Genomic DNA, 27,627 nt, shown 5'->3' with positions numbered 1-27,627 from the left:
CAAAATCCAATCCGTTGGATTAAATGCTTTTGCAGATATCCGATGCTCTGTAAAAGTAGTTTCAATAATTAATGTAACTCTTGCTATAAACTTTTTTTTTTCTTCTTTATAGGTCGTAGAATTCCATCAACTGACACCAACCCCCCATCTAGCGGTAAGGGCTTCAAACTTAGAAGACAGCCTTCAGTGACAAAACGCAGCTGTTGTTGACTGATACTTTAGAAAATCAGACTTGTTTTGAAAGTAGGTGGTCTTGGAAGCTAATAGTTTATGTTGAGTATACATTATTGGTCTTAGAACTTATCTGCCTGATGTTCATACTTCAAGGTCCCACAAAAATGGACCAGCTCATCTGACATCTGTCTGTCACAGAAGAGACTGCAGTCGTGATAATGTCAGCCTGTTTATTTACAACATGTATAGTGTCTCTTGTATTCAAAGGGAATCCATCATTAGTTCTTTGGCCTTGCGTGAAAGGAATGTCGACATATGGATGGTAGGACTGAAATGTTTAATAGTTTTGTAATCAACATTATATGTAATGTTTTTTGTAAAAGGGAAACGAGCACTTTTGTGGTCCAGAGGGATGAGGAAGGGGGAAGAAACAGCCCTGTTTAAATAGTGACTTTAATCATAAGGCTATTCTGCTACCCTTTCAATTGTTATAATGAGCATTATTTTAAATATAATTGTAGCTAATCCAAAGTACAGTGAGGCAATTGGTTGTAGATGGCTACAAAATAAGTTACTGATAAAAAATGAGCAAATCAGCCCATCCAGTCCCCAGATCCCACTTGCACTTTTTATTTAAAAGTAATATGAACAAACAAGCAATGAATTTTAAACCATAGACAATCTTACCTTTTCATGCTGGCTTAATCATTTAAAGGCAAACTGATACATTTATAAGCACCTATTTGTTTTAGTAAGCATTTTTACAATTAAAAATGGTGGTGGAAGAGAACCTAGATGAAACTCTTTCTAAATTTAAACTTGAGCATGACTGACTGACAACAGATGCCATCAATAGTTCTAGTAAGACTTTAATATTTTGGGGGAAAGTTCTTTATTGCTTCGCATGTGTAAAGTGTTTGTACTATATTTATGAGACCAATGCCTAAACTATTATAAATTATGTAAAAGCAGTTGAGAAATCAGCTTTCTTCAGTCTTTCCATTCCTCACCCATTGACAGAGTCCCTGGGGATCTCCAACAATTCTACCCCTGCTTGTGAGGTCTTACATTGCAGTGACCTCTTCCAGAAGAAGATTGGGTGATACTTCCCTCCTATCACATCTGCATTTCTGCTTGAAATGGCTGGTAGATGTTGCTGTTGGTGAAGCATGTGGCTTGTCCATTGAGCAGATCACCTCTGCAGTGCACCCAATCCTTCCTGGCTAGGCACACAAACAGGAAACCACATCCAAGTCACGTATGGTAGCGTAGATCGTTACCTCTTGGTTCCTGGGTCTAGCCCAAATAACTTTTTAATTACTTGGCTTTTTTTTAAGCAAATCAGCTTTTCGCTTATGTTGTATTGTTTTTCTTACATTTTATATTAAACTATAAATTGACCGTATCCTTTTATGCTATTTTCATTATTTATTTTTAGTTTCCTCTAGAACTAGTAGAGAACTTCTTATTTTTTAAAGGAAGAGTATTTTCAATATTTGAGTTTAAGTTTTGATTCTGAAATTAAAGCCATGTCTGTGGTATTTGTTCTCGATTTGTAATTTGGCATTCTGCAATCTTAAGTATTTTAGCTGAAGGAGATTTCAAAGAATAAGTAGGAAATGAAACAGCTTATACTTCAGATTAAATCATACTCAGAATCCTTGTTTCAAAGCTATCCTCAAGCAAAACTATTTTGCTATTATCGTAACAGAAAGCATATTCTGAATGTGGTTAATAAGCTTTAATGAAACGTTGGGGTTAAAACTTCTTAAGACCAAGATTTCAAAATGTGGCCTCTATCTGTGGGTATGCAGTCCTTTGAGTGTGCACTTCTGTTTGCTGCAATAGCATACACATGCTCAAACTCCCTGCATGTGCAGATGGGTTATGAGCATATAAAGTTTATTGTGTGTGCCCAAAAAGTTGCATGCACATATATGGAGGCTGGTTTCCCTAACAGAGAATCTTACAATGAAGACAGAATAATTATGTATTGGTGTGCATCATGGTTCAGCCCTAAGATATATAATAATATGATTGAAATCTTTGTGTGGCATTTGAAGCAATAGATTATAAACATAAAGTTTAAAGTTTTGTAAAAGCTATGATACAGTATTATATCAAAGCAGGCTAGCAACTGATCACTTAATTATATACAAAAAGAAAAGGCGTACTTGTGGCACCTTGGAGACTAACAAATTTATTTGAGCATAAGCTTTCGTGAGCTACAGCTCACTTCATCGGACTGAAATGTTTAATAGTTTTGTAATCAACATTACAAGTATTCCTTTTCTTTTTGCGGATACGGACTAACATAGCTGCTACTCTGAAACTTAATTACAGTTACTCAAAGCCCTTGCACAATGGCAATAATTAAATGCCAAACTTGTTTGAAAGTTTTGCTCTGTCTTCGGTTAACCAACTGGCAGAGTTCTAATAAATAACAGACCAAGATGTAGTTATCCATTTAATGAAGATAGATTAAAAAATGTTTGATTTCAAAGCTAGTCCTAAAAAGATGTCAAGCAGTATGCTCTTCTGGCACTTCAGTATGCTTTTGTAGCAGAGTTCCCTTTCAGGATAACAAAAAATATATTCCTCTTTTGGGGTTGGGGGGTGTTTACTTGGAAGCATCAGCTCACCATTTTGTAATGCTTGTTTTGTAATCTTGTGTTATCACTGTAACCCCACACTGAAAATATTTTGTATCCTTCAATTACAAATAATTGCTTTTTGTTCCAGCTTCTTATCTAAAGATAAGATTCAGTATATACTTACAGTAGGTTCTGTCGAGCTGCTACTAAATACCATGTTTTGTTATCACATGGTTGCATGGTGTCATAGTTCTACCTGCAAGCTGTTGATGTTGGCAGTGCTTCAGAAGTCTCCTTCCCCATTCCACACCAAGGTATTAGGTACCTTTACTATCTTTAATATAATATGTTCACCTGCCTTGGATTTCTTCAGGCTTATTAATAGTGTTTGAACATAAGAATTTTATTGTAAATCTGACAAGTTTCCAGACACTGAACAGCATATTTATTTTTTTAATATCTGTGAAAGATCAATAACATCTCTCATGCAGAAGATCCATTCAGGGAGCCGCAAACAGATTCATACCCTCTAAATTATCACTTCAGTGTCCTTGCACCTAAAAGTGTAGGTTTAAACTCTATTGTCTCCTCACAGAGAATAACTGGCTTAACTACACCTATAAAATATGCATTACTTGAAAAGAAGATATTTGACTCTAGAATTGTAGTAATAGTCTTACAGTAGAGTCCCCAGTCAGGATCCAATGAAGCCATATAGCCATATCTCTTCTTAGCAAATCTTTAAAAACTTGAGAGAGGGCCAAAAAGAGGGTTGGTTTTTTTTTTCTTCCTTGGACAGCATTTGTTTTTTCCAAATACAGTTTGGTATATGGTAAACTTGGTCACTGGCAAGATAGACTAAGATTAATATATCATCTTCTCTAACAAGCCAGTCCTATATCCTTCCTTTTCTGACTAAATCTTGATGCCTCATAACTCTTCTTCCTTTTACATTTTTAAATCTATACAAGTGAAATTTCTCTGTAGCTCTGCCCACTCGAATGAGGTATCAGTGTAGTTTTTTTCACCTTTGTACAGTTGTCTTCTGATTCTGAATCATACATTGTTAGACTTAACTTGGGCATTTCCATGTCTTCATATTCAGATTACCTAAAAATACTTTCATGCACGTTAGCTGAGACAGTGTCTTGTTAGTATCATGCTTGTTTAAAATGTGTCAGTATGCTGAGATCTAAATTCTTTTGATTCCAGATCCCAACTTGAGTGTTCACTTGTCAATAACCTGGATATTGAAATACAATTACATGAGTAAACGTCTCCCTGGGTCAGAGACATCCATGTAGTTGAGTGTTTGGCTTGTTGCAGTTTCATCTCTGGCAGAGCTATGTAGCTTTCCTGCAAATTCTTCTTCAGGCTTGTCTACACTTACATTTTATAGCGCTCTAACTTGCTGGCTCAGGGGTGTGAAAAATCACCCCCCTGAGCACAGCAAGTTTGAGCGCTTTAAAGCGCTAGTGTGGACAGGCTTCCCTGATGGAGGTGGATTACCAGGAGCGCTGGGAGAGCTCTCTCCCAGCACTCGCGCGTGACCATACTCACACTTCAAGGTGCTGCTGCGGGAGCGTTCCCGCAGCAGCGCTTTGAAGTTTCTACTGTAGATGTAGCCTTCATATGTGCTGCACAGTGTTCAGCTGAGTTACTTACATTTTTTGTCCCTAAATAACTTTTGAGTCTGTTCTTTTGGAGGTATTGAGCATCACTGGTTCTAGTTGACTTTCTAAAAACTCTCTCTTCTCTGAAGTAGATCAGGAGCTCTGCACTTCTAAGGGCTCAGCTTTTTAAATGGCTGAAATGCACTCTTGAAAATCTAGCCTCTGATAGTCTCAAAAGGAATGGACTTCTTTGAGGTACGATTTGAATAATGGATGAAAGTAACATTATGCTCTGTGTAGCACAATGCATGTCTTTCTGTAATGATCCTATGCATCTTTTTGAAACTGACAAAGTAGAAACATTTCAGCTTTCTTCAGACTGTGGACAAGACTTACTTGTTTTTCAAATGAAGTATAAAAGTGAAGCAACTGTTGGCTGACATGTCTAAGATAAAGCTTTGGGAGCTGGATAAGCATGCTCCTAAATTTTGGGCGGGGGGGCAAAACCCCACAAAACCACAATGAACTGAACTCGTCAGTCCCAAATATATGCTTAGAAACTGCTTCTCTGATGTATGTGGCTTTACAGTACCATGTTTGTGTGTACCTGCTGAGATCCTCCTATTAAGCCTCTAAATGGACATGCTCTGCTAGTTTACTTATTTTAACAAAAGGCAGAAACATTCCTGGGTTTTTTTTTTCTAGAGGCAAGATTATTGAAAATGCTCTGGAAGCTAGGAATCGGAGTTCTCTTGGGAGTTAACAGTTTTTGCTGCCAAGAAGTTAAAATTATTGAGCTATTTGTTGAAGCTTATTAGAAAAACCACATCTTGTATTACTAGCTTATTTTTGTCTTGCCTGTTTTTAAACTTTAAATTGATGCAGCCCTTAACGTGTAGTGAAATCAGTAATACTTTTTTGCTTGAAGTGCTACAGGATCTGATCCTTAATGTTTTTGATGGGGGCATTCTGTGCAAAATAAATGTAACTTTATGTAACATGAATATAACTTTACTACAAGCACATGTGTTGGGGGTGTTTCACCTCCCATAAAATAGTGTAGTTGGAAAATCTGATAGTTGCTATAGTGTTTTGGAAACATCATTCTTTAAATTGGTCAGGAGACTGGGCATTCATTGTTCACTGTCCAGCTCTCATCAGGGAGCCATTTCTTTCATAGATAGTAAAGCCTTCAATTTAGTTGCTGAAAATAAAATCATTCAAGGCGAATATCTTGCATGATTTAAAAGCTATCCTCAACAGGCTCTTCATGAAGATGTTAAATCTAAACTATTCCTTATTTAATATTACTGGAGACAAACATGATACAAAACACTTAAGATTATGGTGCGGGAAAAGCAGCTTTATCAGTGATGTTTGGATGACTTCCCTCCTTGTGGAAGTGTCTCTAGTATTTATTGAGAATGAGGTTTTATATTTTTTGCTGTGTTGACTACCTTGGGAATTGCAGATTTACAGAAGATGCTGTCTAAATTCCATGGCCTATCTCTCCTTTAGTGAGCCTTGCTCATAAATAGCAATAACTAAACAAAAGTAAAAATTCAAAGCAAATACTTTAAAAAAAAAAAAAAAGAAAGAAAGAGCGGGGGAAGGAGGCAAGAATGTGGATTATGCATGGACATACTCTTACCAGCACCATCTTATTTGTTGAAATAATTTCAGGTTACTCACTTGAGATTCTTGGAAGCTTCCAAAAAATTGATCCAAGACCACAGAGATAAGAACTAAATAAATGTCTAGACTGATTTTGCACTCTTCTAACAGTTTGAGTTCACAAATAATATTCTCTTTATGCATTCTTATGTAGCTACAGTCAGTCCCTTAATAGAAGAACCATGTGTCCAGAACCAAACTACATAAAAGTTCACTATAAAATTCTACAAAGAAAACTGACAAAATTAATGTTCATTTTACATTCCCAGCTGTATGTTTTATTAAACAACAAAAAAACTTGTTGCGTGTAGAAATGAGATGTTGGCATGTGGATGTTTGAGGCAAAAATAAAATATGGATTCTAGAACAAAACATCTGTAAGCTGTCAGCTGTTCTTTCTCCCCAAAGAATGTGACGGCAGATGCCTTGTCAAATGGCTCCAACCTGTGGGAGGAAGCAAGCTTGAAACAGCATTTTTCGGTTTCTTATGTAAGAATCCATGTGCCAAATTGTACTTGCCTTTAAACTTAGAAAAATGCCGTCTGATTCTCTGGAGTGTTGAGAAATAAGTGCAGATCTTCTTCCTGGTAATACAACTGGAACCAAAGATGCCGAACTTCATTATACATTTTTGACCTTCCTGAAATTTATCCAGGCAGTGTCATAGAAAGGAAATCCTGTAGAGGGTGTTTGGCTTCAATTCTATCTGGAAGTTTTCTTCCAGAGTCTGTTTTAACCTGAAATCCTTACTGGCAGCAGGACTTTTTCTGAGACCCTAACAGATGGTTCCATACTGTAATATACATTGTAGGGTTGTACCTCCTAGATCTGACTATGATTTAGGGCCAGATTTTCAAGAGCTCAGCTGTCATGTAGGTGCCTAAATGAAGTGGGCAGATTTTTCAAAAATTCTCCATCTGACAGCAATAACAGTAGCTAAATGCTGAAGGCTTCTGGAAATCTTGCTCCTAATGTTGACAACCTCTAGTGTGAGCATAACTATTTAAAATTGGATCAGATTTTTAAGATTGAGGGCTGGCTTTTTCTTTTCACTTCCACTGGTAGAGTGATCCATTGGAAGTAGGGGAGGCGACCTGAGTGGCTGCATGTGCCCCTCTTCCTCACCTGTGGGTTTCTCTACATGGGGCATATGATCTAACCTCTAAAGATTTCAACAGAATTTGTTGAAACTACTTGAATTCCAGGACACTTACAGAATTTTGGCATTCTCCCAAAAGGAACAATTGTTGACTTTCCCTTTGCGTTATCTAAGAACTTGGAGTTGGTCATTTTATAATCCCCAGAATTGGTCTTCACTTTTGTGGTAAAGAAACTCATTACCTCTGAATCTATTAAAAGGTATTTTTATTTTGTCTTTAGATGTGATTTAATTTTTCTTTGCTCCATTCCTGTTATCCTTCTTTGCATATGTACTGTAATTTTTCAGATGTTGGAAGAAAGCCCCTTTTTTCTCTGGCCTTACCTTTCCTTTCTAGTAATTCCATCCAGTTATTGTTCTAGAACATATTTTAACCCTTTAAGTAGTCAGTGAAAATGGGTTCACCTCTACTTTCGTGACTTGTTTTGTTACTCATGTTATGATTTGTATGTTCCATGAAGCTGTACTGTACCTTAAACCTATTATGTTTTCTTGACATCTTGCACTATGCTGCAAGGGATTCAGGTTGTAAGGGTTGGCAAATCTTTTTTTCTTCTTCTTAAAGCATCTGCCACAGCAGCAAATATTTGTGAACAAAATGGTAATTCATTAGTACTGCCTTGCAAAACTGTTGTGAAAACACAGTGGACAAGACACATACATCTACATCCTCCTGGGATAATGTAGAAAGTGTTACTCATTTGCCAAAAACATTACTAACCTAGGATGTGTAAAGGTTTGCAAGACTTTGTTAATAAGACTTACAAATGATTAACTTTTGTATTCTTGAATACAGGGTAATGAGGCTGACAGATACTCTGTGTGTGGCACACCATGTGCTCGTGTTACACACAGTGATGGAAACAGTATAAAGACCTATATAGAATGTGTAAATACATTGGCAAATTTTTTTTTTTTTATTCTTCTTCAGATGAAGAAATCATTCCACGTGTCTTAGGGTTTTTTTTTTTTTTTTTAGTTTAAATAAAAAAGGAAAGCATTTAAATTCCTGTGATTAGGGGACAAAAGTAAAAATCTTGATTAAGCATATAATTCCTAAAGTATAAGAAGTGTTTGGTCTGTAAACATAAATGGGAAAAAATAATCTTTGTACCAGCAATTCTTGTCCTTCTTCAGAATGTTCTGCTTCTAAAGACTATGTTGGGGGTTAACCTGGTGTAAGGGTTAAAAGGTCTGTGCCTTCTTATTTAACATCCATTATTAAAACAAAATTTAAGCTCACAGTTACAAAAGCATTTGTAGTACTGTAAAGTGCACAAATTTACAACCGTTGCTTCATTGCATGAAATATAGTCTGATTACTAGTGATGAAATATTGTAAGAATGAATTGCTAAGCTTATGAATGTTTTGAGACTTGATTTTTTTTTTTTATGGTCTTCTCTTGGGCTGGTCCTGAGAGTGTACACAGTACGTCTGTATTGTTGGTTTGTAGATGCTAATGAAGAAAGATAGACTTCTGATCTCTCTTTTTAGTTTGTATTGTTATAGTAGATACTCTGCAAACAATGAGTTAGCATATTGTAAACTGCTTTGTTTCAGCTTAATCATTCACAATAAACTTTTATAATGTAATAACATGCAAAATCACTACCAATGTGATGTATTGTGCAAAAAAGGTGTAAACATTTTATTAATAAAATGTTTTTATAAATGTGCTGGCTTGGTTTCAACAATTTCCCTAGCTATCGAACTCCTCAGAAATATTGTTACATCTCAGTATGTACAGCATAGTATGTAGGAAGAAGGTTGTAGGAAATACCCCAAGGAAAAAGTGAGTACAAGTAATACTTCAAACATATAATTTTTAAAAACAATGCTACACCTACCATTTTCCATCTAAAAGTTGAATGTTTGTTGCAGGTGCACACACCAAGCAACACAAGACAAACTTACACAAAAGGAGAGAGAGTAATAACAAAGACAGGAAATGCAGCATCTGTCTTTAATGCTTCCTTTCATTTGCCACCTAGCCCCTGAGAAAATATAGACCATCAGAGTTTCATCAGCCACTCCAGGACCTGGCAAACATTTACCAGTCTCAGGCTGTTTAATGCATTGCTTTTAGCTTGCTTTTCTAGTTGCAGGCTCACAGAAGTGTTACACAAGCTGGTATTGTTTTGATTGGGTAAACCAGAACTTCTGTTAAACTGCAGTTTTTTAAAAAAACATTGTTTTTTTTTTAATCATGTCTTAAATCCCTCCCCGCCCCCCCTTTATTTGTCAAATGTTACCTAATGAAACTATGTATTTATGGCCAGGTCTTCAGTGTATGTACAAGAACATAGATTAAACCTGTCAATTCAACATAACATACAGTAGGCTCTAACCAGATCAAACTTGTCTTTGCAGCTGTGGAATCTGCAATAGTTCTTATTGGTTACATAAGCTAGGAAGACCCTTCTCTTTTCACCCTACTCCTTCCCCTGACTGCACAGACCCCTGCTGTGTCTGTGTAAAATGGATTTTGGCATTGTCAATTTAAACCAAAATCTCAGGAATGGAGATTAATGCTATTCATATATGGTTTGGGTTTTTGAGTATGAAGCTGAGGGACTAAACTTTGTTCTATAGAAACAATATACATCTGCAGTTGTGTATACAAAACATATCTGTAATCATATGACTAACCTGAATGTTCACTCCCTGCAGTTTTGCACACAATTAGCTAATCGTGGTCATAGGTGCATGCAGTTCCGGGTGGGCCTGTGACATGGTAGTTAGGTGAGCAATTGCATACACATTTTGCATGTGTAACTTACTTAAAAATAAGACGAGCATAAGAAACATCTCCATCTTGTAAGTATAAAACCATTAGAGTGAAGCAGAAGTGCTCTAAACTACAAAAATGGAAAAGAGAATAATACATAAGAACGGTTTTCTGTAAAGATGTCTTTAACCACCAGTGAGCAATAGACTGAGCAGAAATGCAGATCACTGAGTCAGTTTAAACTAAGGCTATTTATCCAAAAGTCCTTTTTTTTTTTTTTTTTTGGTCTCTTAGAGTTTGGAACATCCAGTTTGATCTAGAGTATGTGAATCTTTCTGGGAGGTGATACACCTCTGGCGCTACTACAATCTGAGTGACCTGCCTTAATCACTGCCCATTGTTTTTGGTTCCTGGAGGAGGTATGGCAGCCCTCCCTCAAGCGGTAGGACACAATCATACATAAACTCTTCATTTAGTACAATGGACCCCAAAGATACTTAAACTTAATTCAATAAGGCCTTCTAAGGATATGGCAGGAAGTTGCCATGTCTGTCAGTCACAAAGCCATGTGCTGCTGCTGTTGTGAGGTCATGCCAGCATCATTGTGCAGCTTCTGCAAATTGTGTATGAAGTGAGTGTATTTGGTACTTCATCTTGATGTTTTGATCAAGGAGCATCTTTGTCCCCACCTGCTGATGTAGAAGGAAAAAATGGACTGCCGGTGTTTGTCCAAGTCTGTCTGTCTGAGCCAGAAAGAGAAGAGGCAGCCAAGCTGACTGAAGACTATTCCTCTTGGTCACTCCACACAGCTGTTACCATTGGGAAGCAGAAAGAAGAGGGTTCCTCCACAATAATAAAGGGGGGTGCAACATCCTCATTGAACCCAGAGGTCAAGTGTTGAAAAAGGCCCCCCAACCTAATTAACAGGCTCCTCCTTTTTCCTACAAAGGGAACTGCTGTAGGCTGTGACTTGAGCAGCTTCCGCATCCTGGATAGCCCTAGCAATGGAAGAAGAAAGAAAGAGAGAATAGGGAGGCCCACTATATATTTACTTGTGCCCCCTTCCCCTCTGAGCATGTCAGATGCCTGCTTGCAGTTGACACTTTGTCCCTTTGCTTGTTGGGAATCTCATCTCCCTGACTTGGTTGGCCTGATGCAGTTAGTCAGTTACTGATCCTGCTGCAGCTTACATGCACCACTAGGTTGAAGAGTAGCTGGTTAAAGCTGAACTCAGGCAAGATGGAGGTGAAGCTGGTAAGAAAAAGGAAGCCTTAAAGAACTGCCTCCACTAACAATAGCATCTGCCCTCCGCCTGCTTTCAAAGCCAGGCTCTGTTATACTAGGCCCTCTACAAACATGTAATAAATGGCAGTCTTATGTACACATCCGACGCTGAGCCTGACCCAGCTTCCATCAAATCAACAGAAAGGTGGCTTCAGTGGGAATTGCATGGAAGGTTCAACAACGTTTCCTATATAAATGAAATCTTTTAGTTACATACTAAAAATGTGTGTAGACCTTTATAAACAGCGCCTTCCCCTCTTAGTGTGTGAAGGCAAGCTATCAAAATACCCTCTGCCCTACACCTACCTAGGAATTTATTTTTAGCCAAACTTGATTAGTGTGGGATGCTAGAATTTTAATTAAAAGGTCTGTTGCAATGTGCTTCTAGCTAAAGGATTATGGTCAGTGTAACATAGAAAACTGTCAGTAAGGTCTGCATAGGATCAATTATAAATGTATATAGAAGATGAAAATGAAACCCTCTCCTTAGTTACTACCTAGTACTAATGCTATAAGCATGCAGTATTCCCCTTCCAGCTTTTGATACTATACTTTTAAGATGTTTAACCAACAGCAGACTTCACAAAAACAAGAAATTTTGGAGAAAAAAAAAGTCTATTAATGATAGTGCTATTTCACTTTGTTTCAAGATCTTTATTTTGTCAGAAAATATACTTCAGCATCTTTCTGTCAAGGAGCAAGGTTGCAGTTGACTTAGGAAATAGATATTGGTATGTCTTTGCCGCAGAAGCAATAGAAAAACTTGTTTAATGCATAATGCTCGCTACTGCTCCTGCTATCATTTAAGGTATTTCTTTGGCCATGTGCTTGCATAACAGAAATGATTGTGCTTGGGAAAATGTACAGCTAGAGCCAAATGTTCAGCGTTGAATATGAATGTACTGGCAAGAAAAATAGTATGCCCCCAAAACCACATCTTTGCACCTGGAAGTTAGATAACTGCATGCAAACTGCCTGATTTGTGCACACAACTTGTGAAGATGCAGCTTCCCCAATGTAGACCAAGTCTAACTCAATGTTTAAGGTAAACAGTTTTATTAGTTAGAAGAAATAATTCCAGCACACCGCTCGAGAAGGAGTTTACAGTCAGATAAGGGTACTCATCCATACTACCCCACCTCTACATTAACAATTTGCCTGGCAACAAATTACCATATAGTCCCACCATTACTGGATTGTGCTCAACTGTGAATATTTTAACAATCCAGTAATGGTGGGACTATATGGTAATTTGTTGCCAGGCAAATTGTTAATGTAGAGGTGGGGTAGTATGGATGAGTACCCTTATCTGACTGTAAACTCCTTCTCGAGCGGTGTGCTGGAATTATTTCTTCTAACTAATAAAACTGTTTACCTTAAACATTGAGGGTTTTGGTGTATGCCCAACTCTGCAAATGTGATCCCTACAGCACTAAATATACACAATTAATCACTTGTAACAAAAGCCTGACAAACTATGTTCATTAGGTTCATAATTTTTCACTTTCATGACTAGAATTTTTACATGCTTAAACATTTCATGCTGGAAGCAAACATAGGTGAGCCCTCCAAAACCAAGCATATGAGTCAGGTTCGAAGATGCCAGTCACGTTGCACTCAGTAGAATAATGCAACTCTACAAATCTTTTGGATCACCAAATGTTTTTAAACATCCTTGGCTCCTCAGGCACAAGATCTTTGAAAAGGTATAAGCAGCATATTGTATGCTTGCTTATTTATTTACTTTGGGTAAATATACGTTTCCTCTACAGAATTTTTAGGATACTTGGAATTCTAAGATTTTCCTCTGACCTGCTCTGAATCCTGATAATATTTTATAAAAACGAAGCTTTGTACCTGTCTGCAAGCTTTCTACTGATTGCTCTTTATGGTTATGGATTGATGCCGAGCTTAATGGGGTCAATCTGTTTATGAAAATAAATAAAACAATGTAAGAGGTTATCAGAACTGTAGAAGGCAAACTTCAGAGCATCATAAAATTATAATATGGAGAATAGGTGGCCTAAAGAAGTTCTGTACTTTCTGGAGCAATAAACATATGAAATGTCCTCTTGTTTCAAATCTGAATGAATGTTGCTTGATAATTTTGTTTTATGGTGGTGCAGTAAATTAGAACCCGACAAAGGGCAGTAATAGTTGGCCAGAGTGTCCCTGATTCCAGGCCAGTAGAATGGAAGTGAGGGACATTCCAGGCACAGGGAAAAAAAACAAAAAAAAACTGCACAGTTCACCTTGTGCATTATTTGACCATTTTTCCTCCATCTAGAAAAAGAATTTGGCCACAATACAATTTCCCATTGAAGTCAATGGTAAAACTCCCCGACTTCAGTGGTGCAGGTCAGTTTTGCCCATAATCAGTTGTCACTTATGCTACATAATATGGAAATTTAAATGCTATAAAATAAAAAAAAAATCAAAGATGCTCCCCAGCAAACGAAAACAAGATGGAACAGGTTGAGTATCCAAAGAGAGACCAGGTCAGAGCAGCTGAAACACAGCAACAAATATGGAGAAGAGCAGCTGAAGTATTGATATGTGGTATAAATACTGCAGAAACATACTTGTACAGACTTCTTTGGGGTGCAGATCATAATATAACTATTCCACTTAGTGATGCAAATGTTCACGACCATCAATCATTCCCTACTGCTCATGTTGCCAAAGACTAGAGCCTTGTCAATGCAAAGCTCAGGTCCTCTTAGCTCTGTATATATTATTTACATGTGTTTGGATGAAAGTATTCAGATTATATACAGTTATAAAATCTGTGTGTTATACATTTCTATTTTACATACGAAACAGATGGAGTTTGTATCAATATGATAACTGCAGAGCATTGTGAAAAAATGAGTTTATCACCTTTTTCTGCCTATTAATCCAGTTAATTGGGACTTTAACAAACCAAACACCTATGCACCTTCAACAGACACCCCTTTTAAAAGTCAACCTGCCTCAAGATTTTCTCATTTCTGTAAATGGGAATCCACCCCCCCACTCCCCTACACACACATTACACCTCTCCAAGGCCTAGGATAGGCAAAATTCAGCTCTGAATGAATGAGTTTTTCTGTATGTAAAAAGTCAGACTTTATAGACTATAATCTTTGCTGCTATTCCAAACTCCAGCTTGATTAAACTGTTATACCATACCATCATATATTCTGTATATGCCACATCTGTACAGAAACACTATTTTAGCAATGTTTTAAAGTTTTTAGAAATCGTATTAGAATTTTTTAATCACCTGATGCATAAAGCCAAATGCTTTAATTACTATGAGTTAAATTAGTACAAAGCTCAGAGAGTCTTAAAACACCTAAAAATAACATAAAACTGCTTTTCCTATACATAAAAATCTCAGTTTTAAAGTATATCTTAGTCCATTCCAGGGCTAGCTGTGAGTACTGGGCTCCATTGGAAAATCAGAATTTCCCCTTTTCTGTGGTCTAAAAATCCAATCTCCAGATTTACAGAGTCATGAGACATCAGACTTTGAACTCATGATGTTATGTACAGAAAAGTTATTAACAGATATCTTTAATGCCTTGGACTGGGGTAATTTTGCAGACTCAAAATTCCACATTTAGAGTCAGAAGATGGAATCGTTTCTTTATCCCATTGATGGTTTTTTAATTATTATTATTTAAAGCTGTTCAGGAGAATGGAATATTTGACTAAATCCTAGGGACACAGATTACAGGGCGCAAAAGTACAGAGGAGGTGGTCAAAGGCGCATGATTCATTTATCACCGTGGTTCTGCAATTTATCATTTTGATACCACCTCCACCTGTAAACAAGAACCTTTCATTGCTCTTCATCATCTACCATACTCAGCGAACTCACTGCATAAATAAAAGTGTTTCTGCAGCTCTGGTCTACAGAATCAGGTTCTAAACAAACAGGATGAAATAAAGCTGCCATGAGATGATGGAGGTAAATACGGTACTTTTTCTCATCTCAGTACTACGGGAAAGAATGGAGAGTCTAAATTGCATTTTCAACACTTTGTCATACGTCATTTAAGTATTGCTTGTTATTTGCTGGGCCTTTTCCTCTTTAATACTACATTGTTTTGAGCTATTTGTAGAGGCAAGTGAACATCTTACAATTCAGAATAAATACTCTTGGCCATGTTAAAGACTGGTTCTTGTATCTAACCAGTCTATCCCTATCTGCTTCAGGCTGCACCCAAGTTCTGCACGGACTATTCAAAGATTGTGCACTTAGCCTGCTGCATGCTTTACCTAGGCTCTGCACCCAACCTGCTGTGTGGTATACTCTGGCATTTCACATTATCCCTGGCCAAGTTCTAGCTCTGCACAGTTCCCACAGACTGTCCCCTGCAGACTATTCTCAAGGTATACGTCAAGTCCAGCACCTGTTTCACCCAGACTGAACCCATCCTGGTCGTGATATTCCCAGGATGCAAGTCTAGCCTATTCCATACTGCTCCCAGATTGTTAAATTATGCACCTACCTAAATACCACCTTAAACTATGTATCTCTACTACTGCATCATATCCCTATTATTCCCAGGCTCTATAACCATCCGGCACATGCTGCGCCCTGGCTTAGCAGTCAGCCCAGCATGCACATTTTGTGGTCTGCACCATCCCAATCCCACAACCAGACAAGACCAGCTACTGGCCAGTGCTCTCAAGACCAGAATTTGGCACCCTTACTGCTACTAAGTAGTACTTTCCAAGTAGTTCTTCAATTTAAATACATGGGGCTGCTTGCAGAGAGAGCTACAGGAGTAAGGGTGGCAGAATCCAGTCCTGGGCCCACCAAAATCACCTGTTGCCTTCACAAATTGCTCCTCCCAAGCAATGCACTCAGTCTGGTGCACGTTCTGCTCTGGCCTTGCACTCTCCTTCCCTCCCGCTCCCACCCTGCTCAGTGTGGAGCTGACCTGGCCCTGCCTTACGCACTCCCCTTCTCCAGGGCCGGATTAACACAGGGGCTTTAGGGGCTGCAGCCTCGGGCTAAGAGGGGGCCCCCACAAAAATAAATCCATAATTATATACCATTCAGTGGTTAGCAACCCATTGATTGTGATCGACTGGTCGATCCTGGAGCCTCTGCCAGTCAATCGCGATCTCCGGGCTGCTAGAAGTCCAGCAGTGCAGCAGGGCTCATGCAGGCTGCCTGCATGCCATGGCCCCACGCCACTCCCGGAAGCAGCCAGCTGCTGGTACATCTCTGCGGCCCCTGGCGGGTCGGGGAAGAGGGCGGGAGGCTCCATGCACTGCCCTGTCCCCAGCACTGGCCCAGCCAATGGGAGCTTCAGGGGCAGCACTTGCAGGCACAGGCAGAGCATGGAAACATGCTGTCGCCCTCTGCCCAGGGGCGCACAGAAATGTGCCAGCAGCTGGCCGCTTCCAGGAACGGCTTGTGGCTATGGTAGGCAGGCAGGTAGCCTGTCTGAGCCCTGCTGCACCGCCAGCCAGGAGCCACTGGTGCTAAGCACTTCCCGGCTGGAGCCTGCACCTTGCACTCCCTCCTGCACCACAACCCTCTGCCCCAGGTCAGAATCCCCTCCTGCACCCAAACGCCCTCCCAGAACCCGCACCCCCACCCCAGGTCAGAATCCCCTTCTGCACCCAAACACCCTCCCAGAGCCCGCACCCATCACCCTCTCCTGCACCCCCACCCCAGGTCAGAATCCCCTCCTGCACCCAAACACCCTCCCAGAACCCGCACCCCACCCCAGGTCAGAATCCCCTCCTGCACCCAAACGCCCTCCCAGAGCCCATGCCCCCTCCTGCACTCCCACCCCAGGTCAGAATCCCCTCCTGCACCCAAACAGCCTCCCAGAGCCCGCACCCATCACCCTCTCTTGCACCCCCACCCCAGGTCAGAATCCCCTCCTGCACCCAAACTCCCTCCCAGAACCCGCACCCCCACCCCAGGTCAGAATCCCCTCCTGCACCCAAACACCCTCCCAGAGCCCATGCCCCCTCCTGCACTCCCACCCCAGGTCAGAATCCCATCCTGCACCCAAACACCCTCCCAGAGCCGGCACCCATCACCCTCTCTTGCACCCCCACCCCAGGTCAGAATCCCCTCCTGCACCCAAACACCCTCCCAGAGCCGGCACCCATCACCCTCTCTTGCACCCCCACCCCAGGTCAGAATCCCCTCCTGCACCCAAACACCCTCCCAGAGCCGGCACCCATCACCCTCTCTTGCACCCCCACCCCAGGTCAGAATCCCCTCCTGCACCCAAACACCCTCCCAGAGCCGGCACCCATCACCCTCTCTTGCACCCCCACCCCAGGTCAGAATCCCCTCCTGCACCCAAACACCCTCCCAGAGCCCGCACCCATCACCCTCTCCTGCACCCCAACACTCTGCCCCAGCCTGGAGCCCCCTCCTGCACCCAAATGCCCTCCCAGAAAGAAACGACTATGACAGCTGTCCTAAGGTAAGAAGTAGGCTATTTTGAATTAACTATATTCTACATGTTTTAAGACTGAAATAGAACCACAGAACAGCTCTATGCTAATGAAAAGGCAAGTTCAGTATAGCGTTAATAGCCTCGATGGGATCATTTTGTTTTAAATTAGGGAAAAGACTTGTATACAGGGGCCCCGCAAATAGCCTAATAGCCCAGTACCCGCAGGAGAGTTAATCCAGCCCTGGCTTCTCCCTCCGTGCAGTGTGCCCTGGCCCAGCCTTAATCGCTCCCTCTCCTTGCGCCCAGCTGCTGCGCCCTGGCCCTGCCCTGCGCGCTCCCCTCCCCCACACTGAGCGCTGTGCCCCGGCTGGCCCTGCCTAGCGCGCTCCCTCCCCTCGCCCCGCCCCGCTCCGCGCGCTCCCCTCCCCTCGCCCCGCCCTTGCCCTGCCTCGCGCCCTCCGTGCTGCACCTTGGCCCCTGCCTCGCTTGCGCGCTCCCCTCCCAGCCCCGCGCGCTGCGCCCTGGTCCGCCGGGCCGCTCGGCGCCGCGCGCAGGGGCTGTTCGCTGTGGCGGCGGCTGGAGGGCGACGTCAGCGGTAGCCTCTCTCTGGGCCCCTCCGTGCTGCATTATCCCCGCCCCCTTCCCCGCCCCGGGACCCTGTGAGGGGAGCGTGTGCGAGCCCGGAGCCTCCTCGCCGCGCAGCCGCCGCCTGACGCCCCCACCCCGTCTAGAGGCGCCGCTGCCGCTCCCCTCCCGCCCGCCGGTCACCCGCGGCTCGGGGGTTATTAAGCCCGCCGGGCGCGTCCCCGCTGTCCCCACCCCCCTCCCGGTGCCGCCGCCGAGGAACATGGCGAAAGTGGAGCAGGTCCTGAGTCTCGAACCGCAGCACGAGCTGAAATTCAAAGGTGAGGAGCGGCCGCGGGGCCCGGCGCTCCCTCGGCGGCCGCTGCCTAGGGCTGGGCTCCAGCGGCAGCCATTTTCCGGGGGCTGGCGCTCGGCTCCAGCGGCTCAAATGTCCTTTGCGGGCCCTGGCCCGCATCCCCGCCGCTCTGCGGGCCTCCCACCGCTCCCTTGGGGGGGCAGGCGGCCGGTGCCCCCGGGGGTCTGCGTGGGGGCGCTGGGTGCTTCCGTCCGCCCCTAGGTCTGGACCCCCGGGGCTCTGCTCCGGCCTCGCCCCAATCCCCCGGCACCAGGCATGCCGAGAGCCCTGAAAATTGCGAGGGACCACAAAGAGTGGGGAAGGGGTGTGAAATGTTTCTTGTCTTTTTCTGGGGTGTTTCCTGGGAAGGAGGGGGTGTCTTGTAGCGTGTGTGTGTGACACACACAATCGTGTGGTGTTGTGTAGTCAGAAGACTCCAGCTTCAGATTTCTCATCTTCCCCCGCCCACTCCAGAGAAGCCCTACACTGAAATAATCTGACCTTCCATGTCGCCTCGGTGGTATCATTAGGACAGGATGAGAAACAACCCTTCTGCCTTTTTTCTTCTGTGTATGATTGCTCTCTGCCTTGAGTTTGTCTCATGGTGGGTGTAATTCAGTATGACTTTATATATATGGCGTCTTTTATGTGAGCTGTATCCTGACATACTCCTATGGATTAAATAATCTGATTGTGGTCTTAATTACTAGCTCTGGCTGCTGTGATTTTTAGAGGTGTAGTCAAAGAAGAATAAAAATATTTTACGCTGAGATAGAAGCCACCACTTGGCATAAGTGAATGGTTTTGTGGCTCCTACTTCCTGGAGCAGCTTTACAGCCATCTGAAAGCTGTCAGAATTACATGTAGCTGGACCATACAGGGCCCTGGAACATGTGGAATGGATTTCAGTTTGTGTATGAAAGAAAATCTGGGATTTCTGGCCTTGAATCTGGTAATATTTTTTTTCTTTATTTTATAAACTTCTAAAATAAACACATTCCTAATAATATGTTCAGGATTTTATTTTAACGAAGAACCTCCTGTGAACAGATTAACTTTATTTGCTCTTAAATTATGATGTTACAACAGTCCAGTCCATCAAGTTGTAACACAATCTACTTAGGTTACATATGAACATTGATAAATTCGCAACATCCCTATATATTTGTTAACTTGGTCATTAATAAATATCTCAAAAATAATATGGTAAACAGTTATTAAAAAGAACAAAAACATAGTAATAAATATGGTATGGAGTGAATGTTTTTATTTTGTTGCAAATTAAGATAATTGCATGTTGCCAAGGCAACAATGAGTTAAACAAAATTTAGAAGCAAACTATTGCAGTATAATATAGTAATATAAAAATAAAAATTTAGCCAGTAATTTCCCTTCCAAAATTATTTCCATCAGATTTAAAAATCAGCATCGAATGTGTGATGGACAAAAGTACTGACCTTTAATCAGCATTCAGTTGTGACTGAAACATAATCATTATTTGTTGGGGGGCTGGAGTTGTACATTGTTTCTCTTTCACAAAACACAATCAGTTTTAACAACTCCCAAGATCTGCTGGGATAGAGAGATGACCAGTTGTTGATCAAATAATGCACAGCTTCAAGATTCAGGACTAAACTGTTAGCATCAGTGAAATTGTCAACTACTCACTAGATTTTATTTATTTTACAGCCATATGACAGGAATAGTAATGTGTAAAGGACAGTGATTTATTTCTACGCTTTGATATACTGTAGCATTATGATAAGAGGAAACATACCATGTAAATGTCAAGTGACAATTTTCAGATATTAAATGACTTGATTTAAACTTGTGCTTAAACATCTACACTAGAACAAGATTTATCATAATGCATCTTTGGTATGCAAAGATTCAATTATTAGTAATTTTTAGCCAGTTTCCCTGGGGAAAATACCACAGATTTGTTCAGAAAAGTCATATTTTAAGTAATCAGGAAGTTTATTCTGCTCTGGGTTGTGCTTATGTGACCTTTTTTTTTAATTATGTGTGACATATGAATATGTCAGACATTTCATTTTTCAGCTAGGTACCTTTATTTTAGAAGGGATATTTTGTATCATATTAGTAGATAAGAATTGCTGAGAGATATCAATAGCAGAAGATACTCCATTCCTTTATATCATTGTGTGCTGCCATGGTGTTCTTCCCTGGAAGATCTCGGAGAACTTTGTAGACACTAGTGACGTCAGTGAAGAAGGATTGTGATCTAAGTTTCATAATGCATATGTTGGATATGGGCGGTATAAAGATCTCAGCACTGAAATAAGGAGTCTGGTGGCACCTTAAAGCCTAACAGATTTATTTGGGCATAAGCTTTCGTGGGTAAAAAACCCACTTCTTCAGATGCATGGAGCCAGTTCAGAGTTGAAAACAGTAGTGAAGTCTCCAACTCTAAAATTATTATACCGTTCTGTTACTTTGGAAGACTAGAAAGATGGTTACCACCTTGAAGAATATATCCAGAGGTGGAGAGCATGCTGAGCTGTAGTATAATGTTGAGAGAGTCTTCCTTGGGATAGACAAGAGAGGGGTTGCTGCCAATTCCTCATTTTCAGGTTACCTAACGTTGTCCATTGTAATAGATTTTTTTATGCCATTTTTGAAAATCTCTTACACCTCCATTGTTTGCAGCACACCTTTGAAATTCAGCTGTGGCATTAGGTCTTTTATTTGTACCAGGGCATGCTGTTCAGGTGTTGTTAAAATCTAATCTGTTTGAAAAAATCACCATTCTTTTTCCCTCACTTGCTATGGCAGGCTGTCAAAATAAGTGAATGTGAACCTTCTATAGCCAAGCACCCTCCACTACCAAGGCAACATCAATGGACTAACCACATACTAAGCTGGAAACTTAGCTAGAGAGGGAAGAAGGAGAGCGAGAGCAAGACCAGGTTCTCCGCTCCCAACCCAGCATATGGCTACAGCAAACCATTCCCTCCACCTCCCCCAGCCCTAGCATCATTTGGAATAGGAGCCTGAACCCCATGTGGTGAAAGAGCCAGTCAGGCTGCCCTGCTCCCAACCCCTTGTTAACTGCCTTCTGCTGTTGCTGGCCAATGTAGTTAGTCCTGTAGCTCAAGTGGTAGACATTTTTGCTGAAGGTTCAGGGTTCAAACGGTAATGATGTACGATGGAGAGAACTGTTCGAATTGTGTGTGTGTGTATATATACACACACACAATTTCCTTGTAAAAACTAGGAAATTAAATGTAAAAACTGTTTAAAAGAATATTATTTAGATTACAAAGTCAAGCACTTGAAACATTTTGATAGTTTTTAATTACATGATCATACTGTTTTTTCCACAGGACTCCTGCCTCATTGAGTGTACAGTATGGATCCCCAAGGGGACAAAATTAAAATTGTATAGACACCTTATTGAAAACTAGTTTTAGAGACATGATTGGTCTGTTAATGCCAGCAAGTACAATTTCATTAGGGAGTAACCATTTTAGGACTTAGCTTATTTTAAATATAATTGTAATGCTGTTGCTTCCTGCCCAGGTTGGGAAGATGTAAGGAAGTGTTCTTTAATACAGTAGTCAGAGAAGTTACTAAAATGAAATGGCCTGGATTGAGCAGATGAGATCTTGCATCAGCTTTCTTAGAGGCTAGCCACAGGTAGGCCCTGAGTTGTGAATCAGCAGTGTGCTGTGGTGCTCCCCAGTTGGGAAATAGGAATACTGCCAAATGCATGAATTTAACAACTTGGAAGACAGACCAATAAGAATTACTTCCAGTTGGAAATGCTGTTTCCTGTTCCCAGTGCACAAGCACCTGCTTCTGCATATATGTTTTACGACTCCATGTAACTTCATTTTCTGAAAAGAGCAGAAAAATAACCCTGGAATGAGGTGTACACTTTACTTTTCCTGTTTAATCATAAACACTACTTTGGCATTGGCTTGAGGCTTGGTAGTGTTTTTTGCAAGCTATCATCTGTCATTAGTTCAGACTTACCCTAAATCCCTTAAATCTGAAAGTGGATGTCTGATGCTTAGGGTAGTTCGTGAACTAGGGTTCTTAGTCCAGTTGCTTGTGGTAATCTTTGTCTACTCCAAGCAGCTCATCAGCATAATTGACTCTCTCGCTATCAGTCTCAGCAGAGAGGCTAAGGACTGAATAGGTCATGGAGATTAAACTATCCTGTCTCCTCTACATGTGGCTTCTATACTCCCAAGTTCTAAGCATGCTGTTGGTAAGGGTTCTTAGGTAAGAACAATGCAAATTTCCAAAATGTTGTATCTGTGTTGTGGCTAAATGGAGATTTCCTGTGTTGTCACTAGAATGGGTGCTGATCTGTGTACACAGAAATCATTTAAAAAAAACTTCTTAAAATTGCCCTTTAGATATGAATAAAGAACAAAACTGAAAAAGCATACAGTGCTTTCTTTAAACTCTTAGAAACCATGAACCTTTCTGGATTCATGCATAATGGCAGTCTGTACTAGGATTTCTCTACTCCCATCTATTTGAATACTACTGTATGAATAGCTATCCACTACTCTGTTGGAAAACTTATCAGTTCACATTTCACTTTGATTAACAATCAGTTACATAATTAAAGTAAGTGGTTTTGTACTCTCTCAGCAAAACATTAATTTATTCCTGCTCATTTGCTTTTGATTATTAAAAAACCTAATACAGTATCTAAAGAACAGCTAAATTTCCTAAATTTATACAAATCTCAACACACAACCCAAATATGAAAAAAAATGAATCATTTTCCTAGCAACACTTAAATATTGGCAGTTTGTTACAGTAGCTCTTTTTGCAATGCTACTAAAATCAATAACTTATTCTATGCTAAATGTTCTTTACAGTAGAGCAGGCATGCTGTGTACCTCCTTGAATTATACTGATTTTAAGTGCATCATTAGTATTATCTTTATAATTAACCGATCACTTTTCATCAGTTGTAACTTTATGGAAACTTAGCATCACTTTAAAAGAAACACTGAAGATACAGTAAGTTATAGTTCATGGCAATCTTTATATCCCCCAAAAGGATTCCTTCAACTTTTCATCTTTTGAAAGTGTGAATTTTTTTAAGTCTATATCTGTTTCATATATTATGGTTATGGATGTGTTAGTAGCAACTCCATAGGTGAGGTTGAGTGTGTGTAGATATATAGTCTAGTTATCACAGTTTTACCATTTTTGAGTCAACTGTCTCTTGCTGTATCTTTTGTATGACTCCATGATCTAAAATTGGCTTATGAGTTGTTTTTCAAAGCAGTCTAAGAGATGTAGCCACATCTTCTATTAATTTTAATGGAGGATATATCTAAATCTGTTCTGCAGAAAAGGACCTAGGGGTTACAGTGGACGAGAAGCTGGATATGAGTCAACAGTGTGCCCTTGTTGCCAAGAAGGCCAGTGGCATTTTGGGATGTATAAGTAGGGGCATTGCCAGCAGATCGAGGTACGTGATCGTTCCCCTCTATTTGACACTTGTGAGGCCTCATCTGGAGTACTGTGTCCAGTTTTGGGCCCCACACTACAAGAAGGATGTGGAAAAATTGGAAAGCGTCCAGCGGAGAGCAACAAAAATGATTAGGGGACTGGAACACATGAGTTATGAGGAGAGGCTGAGGGAACTGGGGATGTTTAGTCTATGGAAGAGAAGAATGAGGGGGGATTTGATAGCTGCTTTCATCTATCTGAAAGGGGGTTCCAAAGAGGATGGCTCTAGACCGTTCTCAGTGGTAGCAGATGACAGGACAAGGAGTAATGGTCTCAAGTTGCAGTGGGGGAGATTTAGATATAGGATATTAGGAAAAACTTTTTCACTAGGAGGGTGGTGAAACACTGGAATGCGTTACCTAGGGAGGTGGTGGAATCTCTTTCCTTAGAAGTTTTTAAGGTCAGGCTTGACAAAACCCTGGCTGGGATGATTTAATTGGGGATCGGCCCTGCTTTGAGCAGGGGGTTGGACTAGATGACCTCCTGAGGTCCCTTCCAACCCTGATGTTCTATGATTTTGTGATTCTATGATAAATCCCCTAGACTATTTTGAAAATTAACCAGGGTCTGTTTTCATTGCCTACTTGAAAACTAAGCCATTATGGCTTGTGTTAAGGACCTGTTAACTGCTGGAAATGGCTCTCCTGCTGGTAATAGCTCATCTTAAGTGATCACTCTCCTTACAGTGTGTATGATAACACCCATTTTTTCATGTTCTGTGTGTATATAAATCTCCTCGCTGTATTTTCCACTGAATGCATCCGATGAAGTGAGCTGTAGCTCACGAAAGCTTATGCTCAAATAAATTGGTTAGTCTCTAAGGTGCCACTAGTACTCCTTTTCTTTTTGGACCGTAGAATCAGGCTGTACTGTGCGGTTCCTTAGGAACTGCTGCTGAAATATTTCCCTTATGGGAAGGGGAAAAAGTTAGTCGTATACAGCACCTTTATACTAATTTTAGTGCATCTGCTCTAGGGGTGGTTGTACTGGTGTAATTATGTGGGGGTTGGGAACTCACTTTCCTAACCAAAGTAGTTACACTGGTACAAAAACTGTGAATCGGGCAAACTTGCTGTACCTAGTTTGTCAAAGGGCATTAGTATTTAAACTGAAGTGCTTGTAAAAGTCCGAAAATGGATTGGTCTAACTTGGTTAATTTGCCTTCTCAGTTACTATAGATTAAATTGTGCAGCCCTCCATAAGGCAGAAGTCCCACTAACCTCAATAGGAATTTTGTTTTCATAGGGCTAAATCTTGCAATCACTATCTCATCTAAACACTGATAAAATGTTAGATTTCATACTCAGAACCATTAATCAAAGGGGATCGTAAGTAGGGGCATTCTAAATATTTGTGCACAAAATTATCATAGTTCTTTGGATTATGTTGAATTCTTCAGAATCTGTTGGTTTTTTTAAATAGTAATTTTAGGCCTTCTAGTTGCAAAGTAGTTTGTTCCTATGTAAATCAGTGCATTTCTGTTTCACTTTGCAGCTGTATGAATTAGACGCATCAATGGTGGTCATGTAAACTCTTGATTCATATAAATTGATTGTTTACATAAGAATATAAAGCGAAATTCTACTTTTACACTCCGTGCAGAATTTTGCTCCAAATTATCATTTTAATGGTAATAAAACTTAGTGTAAACACTTGCTTGAATAACTGAAGATGTAATATTGGTCTGCTGAGTTTCTCTTCATTTGAGGCGCCTGTAATCTCATGGAAGACTGCAATGGAAAGTACATCTCTTAATAACCATTTTAAAAAGATGTAGGCATTGCTTCAGTCAAGTCTAATGAGTATTTTAAGTGTCAATTTAATTTTGCAGAAAACTAGGTAATATGCAGGTTGATCTCATATTTGTTTGGGGGGTTTTTTTGGTTTACGGGGGCTGGTAGTATTTCCTCTAAATGTAGCTTTTTGCCAAGCTGGAGACAATGCGGAATCAAATGAGCCTTGCTAATTATGTCCACATCTTACTGTAACACTCATTTTCTAATATCTCATTACCATATCAGTCTTATTAGTTCACTGCAGGTTGAAAACACAAGTATTGAAAGAACCTGGCCAGTTAGTACAATAACAAAGCCCTTTTTTTTACTTTTTTGTCAATGCAGTTGGTTGTTTTTGAAAGCCTTATTGGATAAGGTTTTAAACAGTTTTTTTGTCTCATAACTGTTGGCCAGGAATGTCATCTGTTATTTATAGAGAAACAGGATGCTTCATAGAGAAACTCCCCTAACCCATACTTTAAGCCAGATTCCATTGTCTCTAATTAAGCACAACTCCCATTGACGTAAATGGGCATTTTGCTAGATTAAGGACCTCTGTATTAGGCCTTTCTTTTTTAGTGAAGAATGAACTCCAGCACTGCAGACAATTCTCATTGCTAGAACCACTTCTCTGAGACCTTTTTCCTTCATCTCTCTCCACTGAGTGCCAGTGACAGAAGAGAGCTTGTGCTTCTGCATATGTGCATCAGTACATAAGCACAATTATCCACCTTAAGGGCAAGGCTTAAAATAAGGCTCTATAGCGTTGTTGTTGTTGTTTTCCCCCCTCAATATTTGTTCAATGTACAAATCTATTATAAGCCACTGCTTTACATGCCAAGGTGGAAATTTCTTGTGTGCATAAGGGACACAGGATTTTCTTTCCTAATGTGACTGGATTAATTGTTGAGTTTGAAAACTTGGCCTGTTAGGCAGCCTTTTATAGAAAGGGGTTTATGTAATAAATCTGCAACAGCTGTCTTGCTTTTGCTGCCACTCAAAATGTTCTCTCTGTGTGACCGAGCATGACTACTTCCATGTTTAATTAAAAATATGTTTAAGACTGGATAATAAAGAAGTGACTGAGGTTTTATGCGAACAAAAAATCATGCTCCACCATACAAAGCTGAGTAAGCTTCTCCTGCCATCGATTATGTCAAAATATTGCTTTCTCCAAACACCTTTTCTGATATTTCAAAAACTGGCTCTGGTGCTTCCTGCAGTGCCTTCTCATATTATAGTAACTCTATGAAAATAATCTCTTTACTAAATGCCATAGCTCTTCTTTGAGCTGTAAACAAAGTCCCTCTTACCATGGTGCTATGGATTAAAGATGCTGTGTTTCTGAACAATTTTATCTTGCATTCTTCAGTTTCCACAGTAGGAGGTAGGGAATTAGGGAAGGAGAGGTATATGCTTGCATGCCTGGTAATCCAACAGTTATTTACAATGCAATTTGTAAGATTCTGATCCCTGGTTCTCCCTACAATGGAGGGAAATCTTGTCTTCTGCAAATAGTTTTAAGACCTAGTGCGAGTCACTTGAGCTCACTGAAAGCGTGATTATCCCAGGGTCATATTAACTGGCTACACAAGCAAGGAAAATGAAGGCTTTATAAAATGTCTTTTTGCTTCTTATTTATACCATGTGACTTTATATCATTTTTTCCAAATGTTTGTTCTGCTAAAGTTGAGCATGCCTTATTTTCTCTGTTTTACACGCCCATCTATGCCCAGTTGTGGGCATAAGAAGCAATAAAGTAAGAGAGCTTGTGCACAA

The 27,627-nt window shown here is 40.5% G+C and overlaps 2 protein-coding genes across 3 annotated transcripts in view; both read left to right on the top strand.

Moving 5' to 3' along the window:
* Positions 1 to 8,890, top strand: part of RAB22A (RAB22A, member RAS oncogene family) — a 34,871-nt gene extending 25,981 nt beyond the window's left edge. Inside the window, exon 7 of the mRNA XM_077831674.1 lies at positions 113 to 8,890. Coding sequence (XP_077687800.1) covers positions 113 to 210 — 98 coding nt within the window. The 3' untranslated portion in view covers positions 211 to 8,890. The remainder of the gene's footprint in view (positions 1 to 112) is intronic.
* Positions 8,891 to 18,099: 9,209 nt separating this feature from the next.
* VAPB (VAMP associated protein B and C) overlaps positions 18,100 to 27,627 on the top strand; it is a 52,296-nt gene continuing 42,768 nt past the window's right edge. Inside the window, exon 1 of one of the 2 annotated variants that reach the window (XM_077832558.1) lies at positions 18,100 to 18,554. In XM_077832558.1, coding sequence (XP_077688684.1) covers positions 18,497 to 18,554 — 58 coding nt within the window. In that variant the 5' untranslated portion in view covers positions 18,100 to 18,496. The remainder of the gene's footprint in view (positions 18,555 to 27,627) is intronic. The other variant, XM_077832557.1, reaches the window with a different exon arrangement.

Source organism: Eretmochelys imbricata, chromosome 13, assembly GCF_965152235.1.
Source record: "Eretmochelys imbricata isolate rEreImb1 chromosome 13, rEreImb1.hap1, whole genome shotgun sequence".
Taxonomy (NCBI): Eukaryota; Metazoa; Chordata; order Testudines; family Cheloniidae; genus Eretmochelys; species Eretmochelys imbricata.
Note: the sequence above shows the minus strand (reverse complement) of the source record. Positions and strands in the feature narration are given on the sequence as shown.